The following is a 16,545-nucleotide window of genomic DNA, read 5'->3' on the forward strand; positions in this document are numbered from 1 at the left end:
ACTGGTACTGTTCCATCATGCTTTAAACATGCTGTAGTTACACCTCTGCTCAAAAAGCATAATCTTGGTGCTACAGTGGTTAGTAACTATAGGCCGATTTCTAAATTACCATTCTTGGCTAAATTGCTGGAAAAGGTTGTATATTCTCAGCTTTTACCATTTTTGAGTAGAGATGGTTTTTCTGAGATTTTTCAATCTGGCTTTAAGTCTATGCACAGCACTGAATCTGCTCTTCTGAAGGTCACAAATGACTTGCTACTTACTGTTGATGAGGGAAATTGTGCCATCCTCATTTTATTGGACCTTAGTTCTGCTTTTGATACTGTTGACCATGACATACTTGTTGGTCGCCTGGAAAAGTGGGTGGGGTTACAGGGAGAGGCCCTGAATTGGTTCATATCTTATTTTAAGAATAGAACCTTTTCAGTGAATATTACCAGCTATTTCACTTCTTCTGCTGATGTCTCTTGTGGTGTTCCACAAGGGTCCATACTAGGGCCCCTCCTTTTTTCTCTCTATATGCTGCCATTAGGTAAAATAATTAGAAAGCACAATGTCAGCTTTCACCTGTACGCTGATGACATACAGCTTAATCTTCCCATTAGACCGAATGACAATGGCTCGTTAACGTCTCTTAGCAGTTGTCTTGAGGACATAGGGAGGTCAGTGTTTGTTCTTGAGGTTCAGTACAAACACTGTTGTACAGTGTTCATACTTGAGGACAGTGCTTGTAACTTCCATTGTGTTCATTTGTATTCCTGAGTAAGGTAAGCCTCTGGTTGAAGTATATTCTTTGCTGTAACTTGTTTTAGAATCTATCTTTGTAACTTTGACTATTAACTTGCTTAACTGTGCTAGAATTTAACTATTTGTAAAAGCTATTTGTAGAAGCTAGTCTGTTGCTGCATTGTCACAACATCAGGAAGATTCGACCATTTCTCTCCAGGGAAGCTACCCAGATTCTGGTCCAATCACTTGTAATCTCACGGTTGGACTACTACAACTCCCTCCTGGCAGGAGCTCCCATATCCACTATTAAACCCTTGCAGCTCATTCAAAATGCAGCTGCCCGTCTGGTTTTTAACCAACCCAAACACTGCCACATCACCCCACTGCTGCGTTCTCTTCACTGGCTTCCTGTAGCTGCACGCATTCAGTTTAAAACGCTGATGCTCGCCTACAAAGCCAAAAATGGACCAGCCCCAAGCTACCTTCGAGGCCTAATCAAACCCCGATCTGTACCACACAACCTCCGAGCCACTAGTCTCGCTCGACTTGAGCCTCCACCAAGGACTAAAGGAAGACAAGCATCAAGGCTCTTCTCTGTTCTATCACCCAAGTGGTGGAAAAAATAAATTAAAAAAACCCCACTCTGGTTCTAACAGGTTTCAGCAGATTTGTGTTCTTTGATTGTTGTTTACTTAAACTTGAGAAATGAAATGTTTACTATGGAAGCACTTCTGTAAGTCGCTCTGGATAAGAGCGTCTGCTAAATGCAGAAAATGTAAATGTAAATAGGGAGGTGGATGGCTGACAATTTCCTTCAGCTGAATGAAAGCAAGTCAGAGGTTATCATTTTTGGGTGTCCTCATCACATCAATAGTGTCTCCAATAACCTTGGTCACTTGTCTACATGTGTCAAAACATCTGTGAGAAATCTTGGTGTTATCTTTGACTCTGACCTCAGATTTGATAAACAAATCAACTCTGTGGTAAGGAATAGCTTCTTCCAGCTCAGAGATATTGTGAAGATTAAGCCTTTTCTCTGCTATTCTGACCTGGAAAAAGTTATTCATGCATTCATTTCTGCAAGAATTGACTACTGTAATTCTCTGTATATTGGGATTAATCAGTCTCTGTTGCGGCACTTACAGGTGGTCCAGAATGCAGCAGCAAGGTTACTGGCTAATACCAAGAAAAGAAACCATATTACACCCGTCCTTGCCTCACTACATTGGCTGCCTGTTCAGCACAGGATTCATTTTAAAGTGCTTTTATTTGTTTTTAAAGCACTCAATGGTCAAGCCCCGGCTTATCTCAGTGGTATGCTTTCTCCCACAACCACACAGCGATCTTTAAGATCAGCCACTCAGAACTTGTTGACTGTTCCTAGGGCTCGTTTGAAGCTAAAAGGTGATCGTGCATTTGCAGTTTATGCTCCGAGGCTATGGAACACTCTACTTCCTAATATTTGACAAGCACCTTCGGCCGCTGTTTTTAAATCACTCTTAAAAACACACCTTTATAAGTTGGCATTTGAACAGTGAGGAGCCGTGGTAATTATAATTGTTTAGTCTATTTTTATCTGTTTTATTTTGTCTCTTACTTTGTATTTTTATTTGGTTTTTACTTTTTTAACATAATGTTGTCTTATGTACAGTGTATCACAAAAGTGAGTACACCCCTCACATTTCTGCAAATATTTCATTATATCTTTTCATGGGACAACACTATAGACATGAAATTTGGATATAACTTAGTCAGTGTACAGCTTGTATAGCAGTGTAGATTTACTGTCTTCTGAAAATAACTCAACACACAGCCATTAATGTCTAAATAGCTGGCAACATAAGTGAGTACACCCCACAGTGAACATGTCCAAATTGTGCCCAAAGTGTCAATATTTTGTGTGACCACCATTATTATCCAGCACTGCCTTAACCCTCCTGGGCATGGAATTCACCAGAGCTGCACAGGTTGCTACTGGAATCCTCTTCCACTCCTCCATGATGACATCACGGAGCTGGTGGATGTTAGACACCTTGAACTCCTCCACCTTCCACTTGAGAATGCGCCACAGGTGCTCAATTGGGTTTAGTCCATCACCTTTACCTTCAGCTTCCTCAGCAAGGCAGTTGTCATCTTGGAGGTTGTGTTTGGGGTCGTTATCCAGTTTTCGAAGGGAGGGGATCATGCTCTGTTTCAGAATGTCACAGTACATGTTGGAATTCATGTTTCCCTCAATGAACTGCAGCTCCCCAGTGCCAGCAACACTCATGCAGCCCAAGACCATGATGCTACCACCACCATGCTTGACTGTAGGCAAGATACAGTTGTCTTGATACTTCTCACCAGGGCGCCGCCACACATGCTGGACACCATCTGAGCCAAACAAGTTTATCTTGGTCTCGTCAGACCACAGGGCATTCCAGTAATCCATGTTCTTGGACTGCTTGTCTTCAGCAAACTGTTTGCGGGCTTTCTTGTGCGTCAGCTTCCTTCTGGGATGACGACCATGCAGACCGAGTTGATGCAGTGTGCGGCGTATGGTCTGAGCACTGACAGGCTGACCTCCCACGTCTTCAACCTCTGCAGCAATGCTGGCAGCACTCATGTGTCTATTTTTTAAAGCCAACCTCTGGATATGACGCCGAACACGTGGACTCAACTTCTTTGGTCGACCCTGGCGAAGCCTGTTCCGAGTGGAACCTGTCCTGGAAAACCGCTGTATGACCTTGGCCACCATGCTGTAGCTCAGTTTCAGGGTGTTAGCAATCTTCTTATAGCCCAGGCCATCTTTGTGGAGAGCAACAATTCTATTTCTCACATCCTCAGAGAGTTCTTTGCCATGAGGTGCCATGTTGAATATCCAGTGGCCAGTATGAGAGAATTGTACCCAAAACACCAAATTTAACAGCCCTGCTCCCCATTTACACCTGGGACCTTGACACATGACACCAGGGAGGGACAACGACACATTTGGGCACAATTTGGACATGTTCACTGTGGGGTGTACTCACTTATGTTGCCAGCTATTTAGACTATTAATGGCTGTGTTTTGAGTTATTTTCAGAAGACAGTAAATCTACACTGCTATACAAGCTGTACACTGACTACTCTAGGTTATATCCAAATTTCATGTCTATAGTGTTGTCCCATGAAAAGATATAATGAAATATTTGCAGAAATGTGAGGGGTGTACTCACTTTTGTGATACACAGCTTGTTCGATGTACAGCACTTTGGTCAACGTAAGTTGTTTTAAGAGTGCTTTATAAATAAAATTTACTTACTTACTTCCTGTCTGCAGTCCAGATCTGTCTCCTATTAAAAATGTATGGTGCATCATGAAAAAGAAAATCAGTGAATGGAGACCATGGGCAATTGAGCAGCTGTGATCAAGTTCTTGTGTCAAGCAAGAATGGACAAAAAATATCACTTGCAAAACTGCAACAATTAGCATTCTTAGTTTTCCAGAAATTGGGTTTGTTTATATTCAGAGTAATGGTGGGTTCAAGGCCTTCTGAAAAAAACAGGGCTCAAGGCTTAAAACATTAAAAACAGCATACCCATCATTAAAAAAATTTCGGCCAGTGCAAAAACAGGCCAATGTCAATGAAAACATTTTATTAACACACTTTGTAATAAAACTATGAGCTGAACTGTACCTGTGTTGTGTTGTGTAAGTTTGTTTGTTTGTTTATTAAGATTTTAACGTCATGTTTTACACTTTGGTTACATTCATGACAGGAACGGTAGTTACTCATTACACAAGGTTCTTCAGTTCACAAGGTTATATCAAGCACAGTCATGGACAATTTTGTATCTCCAATTTACCTCACTTGCATGTCTTTGGACTGTAGGAGGAAACCGGAGCATCCGGAGGAAACCCAAGCAAACACGGGGAGAACTTGCAAACTCCACACAGAAAGGACTCGGACCGCCCCACCTGGGAATCAAACCCAGGACCTTCTTGCTGTCCCACTTAGCCACCGTGCCGCCCTGTTGTGTAAGTAAAAATGGTCGTCTTTGCTGTTTTAGGAAGGTTGTATGAGTATAGCAATAAAATAATATACATTTAAAAAGAAAACTACAATTAAACAAAAATCATAAGATATATAATTACATTCAAATTAATACATTTATTAAATAGAAATCGTCCTTAAGAGCTTACTGGGATATCATTGTTTATGTAAACATAAGGGGTAATTGCTTAGGGTTAATGACAGACTTGTGTTCTCAGACTGATGTCCATTTGTCCTAAAGTAGGTTAATGTTTACTAAAGTTTACTAAAATGTTACTAAAATGTACTAAATTGCTGTTGATTAGAGGGTCTGCTAAATGCTATAAATGTAAATGTATTTAACTGTGAATGCTGATGGCTCAGAGTTTCAGGAGCTCAGTTAAAATATATTGTTTTGTTATTATTGTATATTGTTTAAATGTGGGATATAAATGAATAAAAATCTAATAAAAAAATATATCTTAATCTTTTTGCAATGACCCAAACGTACACTTGGCCATGCTGTTATTGTTTGTACGCCGTTCGGCTTTTCCCGGAAATCTCCGTAAAGTGACGTCAGCACGTCGAGAGCGTCACGGCGACAGCCCGAAGTTTGCGCGACCGAGCCAAAGGGGGAAGCAAAATGGCGGAACTCGAAGATGTTACGCTAGATGGGAAACCGCTTCATTCGCTTCGTGTGGCGGATTTAAAAGCTGCACTGGAGCAGCGAGGGCTGGCGAAAAGTGGGCAGAAAAATGCGCTCATCAAGCGACTGAAAGGGGTGAGTTGGAGGAAGTGGTTCGGCTTAAAAATTCTGCAGTACTATCAAGTTGAGACGGAGACGGGTGCTGAGTGGCAGGCCAAGTAGCGAAGCGGGAATGCGCATTAGTGTCCGTGTACTGTTTAAAACGCCTGCTGCACGGCACATGATACTCAGTACTTGATTGTTTTTCTTCGCTGTTTATGTTTTGTTGTGTTTTGGCTAGGCCTGGGTGCTTATTGGTAAGGAAAAGGGAGTCGGCGGGTCGTGTGATCCTGAGGTTTGTTGAGTTGAGTTCGTGCACGCGCAATTGCTCTGTGTAGTGGGGGGGAGTTCAGATCGAGAGCGCGCATCGAACTATAGTGATGGTAGTTGTTGGCATTTGCTATTAAAAACAGATCGACTTTAGACGGAAAGTACTCGATTCAAGTTTGCGATTCTTGCTAGAACGCGAGTAGGACTTTTAATATTAATATAAGTTAATATCGAGGCGCAGACGGTGCTGGTTTAGTAGAGATTAAACCGTTTAATCCCACCGGCCATTTACTTTTAGCATGCACATGATAAACGGCTGCATATAGCTAGAGCTATAACTCTAGCAATAAAATACGTTAGAAATACATTACTCGGAAACTAGTAGAATGTATTGTTTATTAATCATGTAATTCAGGTATTTTACTCTTAAAAGATATTTAAACGTGACTGGTTATAACTAATCGCCGAGGTAATACGCGGTAGTTGAAAATACATGATCGATCTTATTTATAACGTGCTATTGAAGTTACCTTGGGTCAATTATGTTTTATTTCCATAATTTTGGTTTATGTAAACTATTCAGTAATATCTACTGTATACAGATAAGCTGGGTGTAATATGGCTTGTTAGTGTGACGTCACACTCTTTCTGGCCTCAATATCCCCCCCAATCACCGTCTCGGCTTCAAAATAAGCATTTAGAGGTGTTAAAGACGTCCTTTTTTTTCTTACAATTTAGGGTTTGAACACAATTATGGCTTGCTTAAATACCCCAGTCATTCATATAAACAGTGGGCAAAACTGGGCATATAACCTGTAGCTAAGGTAAACTGTACTACATTTCCATGTCATTATCTTCAATCCTATTGACCCCCCTGGTCTATCACCTTTAATACCCCTGGTCTAGATTTACCCCTTAATCATATATGCCTACACTTAGGATTTCCTGTTATAAAATCATTCATTAATGTAACAAATTTAGTTCTTTTTAAAACAATGCCCAACTATAAGTTGTGGACATTTACCGACATCCCCCTGGTCTATCACCTTTAATCCCCCTGGTCTAGATCTACCCCTTAATCATACATGCTCCTTGAGTTATTATATGCCTTAACTTTAAACGTTTAGGATTTCTGCAAAACATAAAATATGGGGCTTAAATAAATCAGATCAGTTTCCTGTTATAAAATCATTCATTAATGTAACAAATTAAGTGTATTAGAGTGCTTATAAGGTGCTACTATTTTAGAAAACAAAAGAACACCCATGTTGTTATAATGAATAAGTTGTGGACATTTACAGACATCCCCCGGTCTATCATCTTTAATCCCCCTGGTCTAGATCTACCCCTTAATCATACATTTACATTTTCAGCATTTAGCAGACGCTTTTATCCAAGGCGACTTAGACAATAAGCAATTGAGGGTTAAGGGCCTTGCTCAGGGACCCAACAGTGGCAACTTGGTGGTGGCGGGACTTGAACCGGCAACCTTCTGTTTACTAGTCCAGTACCTTAACCACTGAGCTATCACTGGCCCTATCATAGGAGCTGTAAATATAAAATATGGGGCTTAAATAAATTAGATCAGTGTCCTGTTATAAAATCGTTCATTAATGTAACAAATTTAGTTCTTTTTAAAACAAATGTTTGCTTGTCTTTGTGTATTACCACTGTGAAACATTTATTTTAATAACCTTCATTTTAGCATCTAAGTAAAAATAGATCACACTCTGGAACTAAACCTAAACAAACCGACTCATTCCACTTCGACTCTAACCATGTCTGTTTACATAATGCTTATGTACTATAGTTTATTTACATATATTGTAGTAAATTGTGTTTTATTATATCAGAGTAACAATTGAGGAACAACTGTTATTTATGTGAAGCACCAGTGCAGCCACAACGCCCTTATCCCACTTTTATTTTACACTTTTCCACCTTTCCTGCTAGAAAATTAATTACAGTGCTTATAAGGTGTGCTACTATCTTAAAAAAACAAAACAAACACCCATATTGTTATAATGAATAAGTTGTTGACATTTACCGATAAATACAGCTTGACTAAGCCTAAAAGTAATCAATTTTATTTTGCAGTTATTGCTAGAACCAATAAAATTGTCAATTGTTGTGGTAAAAACTAGATCATCAAGTAAATATAAATGTGATCAGTTAGAGTTGTGACTATAGGGGTAATATCAGGGATGCAAATTTTACCATTTTTAATGGATAACTGCTAAAAAAGCTTCTGGCATCCCATCAAAATGTAAAGTTTTATGTCAACAAGTTTATTGCTTTATTGATTAATAAAACAGTGTAGCAGTGAGCATGGCAGAAATGTAGAACATTAAGATGAACACTGAGCAGAATACTGGGACATGATGCAAAAAAATGCATGGGTTTAACATGCAGTACATGTTGATGCAAAAACCAACACGTTGACTTTAATAAGTATTAGTCTTGTTGGTCATTATTTATGTTATATAAAAACACATGCAGCTGTACATGGCTGGCTCTTGAATAGTGAGTGGATTGTGGTGAGTTTTATATTAGTGTACTTTCTTTGTACAGACTGTAGCTGTGCTCTAAATCGGAATCAAGTATTTTAACCAGCAGCATTAATCAAACAATGACTTTTGTCGGTTACTGGTTGATCAGTAACATCCCTAGGTAACATTGTGGCTTATTGTAAATTTTGCACTTTTAATAGTGTTGACTTAGTAATGCCACTTTTATTATTTTTTATCAAAGTAGCATAATTTAGCTTTAAACAGTTTTGTCTTATTGAGTAACTGATACAACTTTCGATTTTTATTTCACAATTGTTGCAATTCTAAACTTGTAATGGAACATACCACATACATTTAAGTCTTAGCTTTTGACTTTTTGCATATTTTATAACAGAAGCATAACAGTACAGGGTGGGCCATTTATATGGATATACCTAAATAAAATGGGAATGGTTGGTGATATTAACTTCCTGTTTGTGGCACATTAGTATATGGGAGGGGGGAAACTTTTCAAGATGGGTGGTGACCATGGCGGCCATTTTGAAGTCGGCCATTTTGAAGTCGGCCATTTTGGATCCAACTTTAGTTTTTTCAATGGGAAGAGGGTCATGTGACACATCAAACTTATTGAGAATTTCACAAGAAAAACAATGGTGTGCTTGGTTTTAACGTAACTTTATTCTTTCATGAGTTATTTACAAGTTTCTGACCACTTATAAAATGTGTTCAAAGTGCTGCCCATTGTGTTGGATTGTCAATGCAACCCTCTTCTCCCACTCTTCACACACTGATAGCAACACCGCAGAAGAAATGCTAGCACAGGCTTCCAGTATCCGTAGTTTCAGGTGCTGCACATCTCGTATCTTCACAGCATAGACGATTGCCTTCAGATGACCCCAAAGATAAAAGTCTAAGGTGGTCAGATCGGGGGACCTTGGGGGCCATTCAACTGGCCCACGACGACCAATCCACTTTCCAGGAAACTGTTCATCTAGGAATGCTCGGACCTGACACCCATAATGTGGTGGTGCACCATCTTGCTGGAAAAACTCAGGGAACGTGCCAGCTTCAGTGCATAAAGAGGGAAACACATCATCATGTAGCAATTTCAAATATCCAGTGGCCTTGAGGGTTCCATTGATGAAGAATGGCCCCACTATCTTTGTACCCCATATACCACACCATACCATCAATTTTTGTGTTCCAACAGTCTTGGAGGGATCTATCCAATGTGGGTTAGTGTCAGACCAATAGCGGTGGTTTTGTTTGTTAACTTCACCATTCACATAAAAGTTTGCCTCATCACTGAACAAAATGTTCTGTGTAAACTGAGGGTCCTGTTCCAATTTTTGTTTTGCCCATTCTGCAAATTCAGTGCGCCGATCTGGGTCATCCTCGTTGAGATGCTGCAGCAGCTGGAGTTTGTAAGGGTGCCATTTGTGAGTAGCTAATATCCGCCGAAGGGATGTTCGACTGATGCCACTCTCCAGTGACATGCGGCGAGTGCTACGCTGTGGGCTCTTGCTGAATGAAGCTAGGACAGCCACTGATGTTTCTTCATTAGTGACAGTTTTCATGCGTCCACATTTTGGCAAATCCAACACTGAACCAGTTTCACGAAACTTGGCAAGCAGTTTGCTAACTGTAGCATGGGAGCTGGGTGGTCTCGTAGGGTGTCTTGCATTGAAATCTGCTGCAATGACCCGGGTACTGCGTTCACCAGACATCAACACAATTTCTATCCGCTCCTCACGTGTTAACCTCTGCGACATGTCAATGGCTGTAAACAAAGAGAAGCTTGTAAATAACTCATGAAAGAATAAATAAAACAAGCACACCATTGTTTTTCTTGTGAAATTCTCAATAAGTTTGATGTCACATGACCCTCTTCCCAGTGAAAAAACTAAAGTTGGATCCAAAATGGCCGACTTCAAAATGGCCGCCATGGTCACCACCCATCTTGAAAAGTTTCCCCCCTCCCATATACTAATGTGCCACAAACAGGAAGTTAATATCACCAACCATTCCCATTTTATTTAGGTGTATCCATATAAATGGCCCACCCTGTAGTGTGGTAATCAACAGGTAATATGTATTTTAAAGAAATCATGAACTTTATTACTGGTTGTTCAAAACAAAATCACATAGTTCCAAAACATATTGCAGTAACTGAGTTGAATCCAGTTCTTAGTACTTCATCTATCCAAAATTTGTGAGACATCGTGTTAGGGCTGGGCGATTTTCACGATTAATTCAAGTGACTGTTTTCACCCGATGTTAGAAATGTGACAATCACGATTGTTTACATACTTTATATTTTAATTTAAATACTAACACATCACGAGGCAGAAACTGACCAGACGCTCACGGAATATATATCAAGGAAAGTTTACTATCAAAAATGCACAATCAGCGTACAAAATCAGCGAAAACTAAAACAGTAAACGGAAGACAACAAGGATTATACACGGTAACGGTTAGATTCTGTAATAAGGAGCGCAAACAAGATCGGCAAAACGAGACACAGAGTTCAAATGAGTCACTGAATCGAACACAGCTTAAATGAATCAAAACTACGGAGCCGATGAGCGCAATCAGGATTGGCTGAACGGGGACATGTGATAATCACGTGACAGTCCGTGGGAGCATGGGAATTGTAGTCTATATTGTTAGAAGCAGATCTTAAGACCTCCATCCACCCCCCAATCACAAGAGGACAAAATCAAAGCTGAGCAGAGTGATTACTTGATGCCCCCCCCCCCCAGTGTAGATACACTTCAGTGGTGGAAACAGTAAACAGGCTCGTGTTCCTTTTAAGAAACCTGTACAGAACTTATATGGTTTTGCACTTTTCTTAATGTAAGGCTATGCTGCACATTATTTAAAGTGAGTTGTTTGTGAGTTATTCTTATAAAAGATATAGCTAATTAAGATTTCTATTTTGTTTTAATTATTGTTAATTAATGTTATACAGTTATTGTTATGGTGCTGTTACTATTTTTGTCTTTTAAATTAAAATGTAAAAAAAAAAAAAAAAAAAAAAAATCGAAATCGTAATCGAGAATCGGTAATAATTTAAAAATAATAATAATAATAATTTTTTTTTTTTTGCAAAATCGCCCAGCCCTACATCCTGTATAATTTAAATACATGTAAATTGTATTAAAATAAATTTATATTGCAGCTTATTGATTGTTTGTTTTGTCTTACAGTGCAAACCAAAAATGTAGACTCTTAAGACTGCATTGTTTAAAGGTAACAGTGTCTAAACAGTTTACCTTAGATCATTCTTTTGTCCTGTTTTGTCCTTTGTTCGGGTTTTTACATGAACATTTTCTTAACGACTGGTTAATAGTGCACTTGACACCTGTTATGTTCTGAGTGGGTGAAAACGACAAGAATGAATGAGTTGCTGCTCACCCTCTAAATATAATTATGAGGACACTCAGTAGTTGGTAAGTAGTAGGCTTGGGTAGTGCACTGTTGGTCAGTTTTGTGCAGCTTTGGAGGTATCTTTGTTGTCTATCTGGTTTTTTTGCACTTGTTTTGTCTGTAAAGTAGAGGTGTAACAAGATTACTATGTATACTCTAAGATATCTGAGAACAGGCCTGAGGTTTGTATTATTTTTGATGTTTTGTCTTTATTCTGAGTAATATAACTACTGTAGTATATTTCTATGTTATGTATGATAAGCAAAACACTTAACTATATATATAGGGGGTGTATATAGCTTTAATATAGACTTTTATAAGAGGTTCAACTTTTTTGGCAATTTTATTGGAAAACAATATCCACTTCAATTTACTTTACAGTAAAAGTCTAGTCCTTTGTTTGCTGTGTGTTTCCTATGATGAGTTCGCCATGCTAATACTGATGCGCTTGGGCGCAAATGCGTTCAACTGAACTTCTCACACTAACAGTGTGCTCTGATGGAAACACCTCAGCCTGTTACCTTTAATAAATGTGCCTGCTTTCTATTATTGTATTTGTAATTTCTGAGTGTTATTCGTAATACTTGATAATTGTGTTTTGCAGGCTCTCATGTTGGAAAACCTACAGAGAACCTCCACCTCTCACACAGGTCTGCAGCCCAACTCGCAGGTAAGATCTGGATTGCAACTGAATTTGTGTGTGTGCTTGCATGTTGCTATTTGCAGTTTAGTCTTTTCAGAGCATGAATGCATTAGCACATTACTTAACACAGGGTACGAACAATAGTTTTATGAAGGGCTCTAGACATTCTTTTTGTTTTTCAACTTTGTTGAACAGGCTGTTTAGCAGCCACAAGGATGTGTGTGCTATTAAGAAAAAAATCTGGCCTAAAACGATAGCTTTGTATCAGTTCACTGATTCACATGCCCTTTGTATGTGCATGTTCAGGCGACTCACTTAGTTCAAATCATTATCCAGGTGAACTCTCATCTACCAAAACATGGGGGGCGGCACGGTGGCTAAGTGGGTAGCACTTTCGCCTCACAGCAAGAAGGTCCTGGGTTCGATCCCTAGGTGGGGCGTTCCGGGTCCTTTCTGTGTGTAGTTTGTATGTTCTCCACGTGTCTGCGTGGGTTTCCCCCGGGTGCTCCGGTTTCCTCCCACAGTCCAAAGACATGCAAGTGAGGTGAATTGGAGATACAAAATTGTCCATGACTGTGTTCAATATAACCTTGAGAAGTGATGAACCTTGTGTAACGAGAAACTACCGTGTGTCTGTCATGAATGTAACCAAAGAGTGTAAAACATGACGTTAAAATCCAAATAAACAAAAAACCAAAACATGAAAAGGGAGCATGTTGTTAATGGCGCCTAGGTGTGTGCATGTTTGTGCATTGTGCCCACTGTTTCTGAATGGTTAGAAACACACACAAATCAAACACACATAAACATCATCATATCTTTATAGCAGCTACCATCATGTATTTGATATGTACTCAGCTTGTTTGCAGTGAGTCAGTTTTTATGCTATGAGGTTGTGTCATTATCAGCCAGTATCCTTTGGTGCCAAATAATTAAGAGAAAAAATAGAATTGTGACATTACTATACTTTATCTTGCTAGTTTTGCAAACTGTACGTCTAAATAATAACACCTGTTTTAAAGTTATGCATAAAACAGGCATAAAAAGGGGGTTTTAAACAATGTCTTAGAATCAACAATCTGTGGTGATTCAGATATGCATTTTGTCTGTGCCTGTTTTGATAAACTATGTGCTATTAGCATCTCTTACTTGCTGGCAAGATTAGCTTTTTAACTCCAGTATAAAACTGCTATGTTAAAACAAGTACTGACTACAATTTCATGGTTAACTCTTCCTTTTGGTAGCTGACTGCTTAAACATACTTTTTACCGGATTAAGACCACATGCAGAACTGACCAGTGTTTGTCCACAGCAACACAAAAATAGTGTACACATTTTATATTGTGAAGGCTTCAAGCGTTATTCATTTAAAATGGGCTTAATGATATGGCATTAAGAATTGAGGAAGCAAAGTTACGTTTTATTTAATATTTCACGCCCATTGGTCAACTAGAACCAGAAAGCTTCTAGTGCTTCATTAAAATACAAAACGCATCAAATTTCTTGTCAGCAGGTCTTCATGTTTGTATCATGAAGAACATATTATTACTATGAAGTTTCTAATGGTTAAAAAAAGTTGTTGGTTAAAATGTAAACCTCACTAAACATGCTACTTAAGTTGGTATTTTAAGGCTATTAAAGTTGTTTTGTGTGTGCGCTTTATGCATCAATATATTGTGCAATATCGAAATGTCTGAATATTGTTACTTAATCATTTTCTTGAAGATAAAGCTTATCTACTGGGGCTAATAAATGCTGTACTGGTGCATAATCGTTTCCCTTTTCACAGAAATATGCTTTTTGGCATTAAAATAATAGTCAGCCAAGTGATGGTCTTGGTCTAAACTGGCCATTCCCAGGGTCAGGGGCAAAGATGGGCTTCAGACTAATGTGCATTTTCTTAATTTCAGATCGGGGAGGAGATGAGCCAGAACAGCTTTATCAAACAGTATCTTGCCAAGCAGCAAGAGCTCCTTCGCCAAAGAATGGAAAGGGAGGCACGGGAGGCAGCTGAGGCAGACGGTAACATAACAGTTCAAATTTAATGAGACTAAAATTAAATTGTGTACTCCACTTGGAACCAGAAAAATGAAAGCTGTATTTGTTAGACCTCAGGTTTTTATGTTGGAGCTGGGCTCTAATAAAAAAGGTCAGATTTATAGATTACTGAAGCTCAGTATGCCAATAGATTAAAGGAAACAAGTTTGTTTACCAGATCTATTGCTACATTATGGTATGTTGCTATAACTGACACTCATTTTATTTTACCCAGCTCTACCCTGGGTATAACACCCACTTTGCTTTAAATCACTTGATTTACTTTGGTTTAAAATGGGTCGTAATTAAGGTGGCCTTCACATGAGGAGCGTTTTGCACTTTGTTTACTGCGAGGCTGGGTGCATATTGCCGCATAACACAGTGTTTAAACCTTTCACACAATAGACAACAGACATGCTGACTGTGCCACTTGGTGCCAAGCTTGAAATAATAAACCCTATTGACGTTACTGACTGCATTAACAATTAATTCACATGCAGTTTTGTATGAAATGTAGTTCAGTTTAAAACAGTATTTTAGTTTAAATGCTTGGCAATGGTTGTCATTCAGAGAAGTGAGAAGATGGATTGATTTTACTTTTATTTTGAACTTTGAACTTTTATTTATTCTGAATCTAATGGCAAATGAAATCATATCGAAGAACTGAGAAGCCATGACAATTGATTCCAGGATGAGAAAACTTGCTATCAAATACAAACCAGCGTACTAGTCATAATGACGGCATGATAAATTCTGCTTCCAAGGCCGTGGTTTTAAATTAAAATGGAATCCGACAGTTCAGCGTTTGGTGAAACAATGAGAATCAGTTTCTTTCTGCTATATCTGTGCTTTACTTTAGACTATGTAATAAAACTAATTTATTTTATTGGTGGCACTTTGCATGAAGGTAAACATTCAATCAGATTGAACAGTAAACTCAAAGTGGTAAAAGTTGAGCATCCAAGTGGCTAATCTGCACACAGTGTATCACGGCGGTAAGCAGTGGTGTATAGTAACGAAGTAATAATACTTCGTTACAGTACTTAAGTAGTTTTTTGAAGTACTTGTACTTTCCTGGAGTATAAAAATTTTCGACAACTTTCATTTTAACTCCACTACATTTTCTAAAGAAATGGTGTACTTTTACTCCGTTACATTCGCTGTATGTAAATTCGTTACTCGTTACTACAAAATGAAAGTGAAATGATGTGAGATGTGTGACGGACTGCACGCTGGTTTGGTGAATCTGCGCTTGTGACGGTGGTTAAACACATTAATGCGCATGTGCAAACGTTCTCTTAACGCTTAAGAGAACGTTCTCTTAAATCAGAGTTTTCTAAAAGTGCGTCGTTCACCCAAAGACACGCAAATATGGACATTTCAGAAGCTCCAACACACTGATTTAAGTTAACAATGATTAACAAAGTAAAGCTGCAGCATCAGCGGTTTTTTAATATTATTAGCATTAACATTGTTCAGATATCTACCTACCATTTTTACAGATTACATTCGAACCACAAATAAAACGTTTCATAAATCATTACATTTGTTTGGAATTCATTGACTGCAAAACTCATGAAGACACGTCCATTATTTTTAAGAACTCACCTGCGGACAAATATTTCCTCAGATAACTTCTGTATTAGACCAGTAGAGGAGAGATTCATGGTGCTGAGGAACATGCAGCACGTCTTTAACCCTTCAATCATCTCAACAAGAACTCAACTTATACAACTTATTATTAATGATTTTTCAGCTGTTGGCTTCAAGTTAGAAATGGTGTTTTCTTAAAGTAAGAATACCAATATTTTTTTTAGTTGAACACATGCCATTCAGTGAGTAGATGCAGCCCAAAAAAGATTATTTAAATACAGCTTATTTTACTCAAATATTTTGATTTAAAATAATGGTTGAACAGATCATTAAAGGGATAAAAGTGCCACACGTTTTGTTAAACTCTCCTGACTTTTGCTTTAAATTAATTATGCCAAAAATATTTTTTTGTTATTGAAATATACTACCCAAATAAAAAAAATGGGACAGTATAGAAAATGCAAATAAAATAGATGCAGTGTTTCTTACATTTACATCGACTCACATTCTAAAAACGTTGGAACAGGAACATTTAGGGCTAGTAATAAGTTAAAAAAAACAAAAACTAAATAATGTCATGATTTCAAACAGG

At 38.4% G+C, this 16,545-nt stretch overlaps 1 protein-coding gene and 1 non-coding gene across 2 annotated transcripts in view; both read left to right on the forward strand.

Moving 5' to 3' along the window:
• Positions 1 to 5,359: 5,359 nt before the first annotated feature.
• Positions 5,360 to 16,545, forward strand: part of acin1b (apoptotic chromatin condensation inducer 1b) — a 35,078-nt gene continuing 23,892 nt past the window's right edge. Inside the window, exons 1-3 of the mRNA XM_062994332.1 lie at positions 5,360 to 5,504; positions 12,285 to 12,350; positions 14,234 to 14,345. Of these exons, the coding sequence (XP_062850402.1) occupies positions 5,367 to 5,504; positions 12,285 to 12,350; positions 14,234 to 14,345 (316 nt within the window). The 5' untranslated portion in view covers positions 5,360 to 5,366. The remainder of the gene's footprint in view (positions 5,505 to 12,284; positions 12,351 to 14,233; positions 14,346 to 16,545) is intronic.
• LOC134313010 (small nucleolar RNA U6-53/MBII-28) lies at positions 12,092 to 12,184 on the forward strand. Its single transcript, XR_010011917.1, has one exon. It is a non-coding gene; the product is annotated as a small nucleolar RNA U6-53/MBII-28 (small nucleolar RNA).

This window comes from Trichomycterus rosablanca, chromosome 4, assembly GCF_030014385.1.
Source record: "Trichomycterus rosablanca isolate fTriRos1 chromosome 4, fTriRos1.hap1, whole genome shotgun sequence".
Taxonomy (NCBI): domain Eukaryota; kingdom Metazoa; phylum Chordata; class Actinopteri; order Siluriformes; family Trichomycteridae; genus Trichomycterus; species Trichomycterus rosablanca.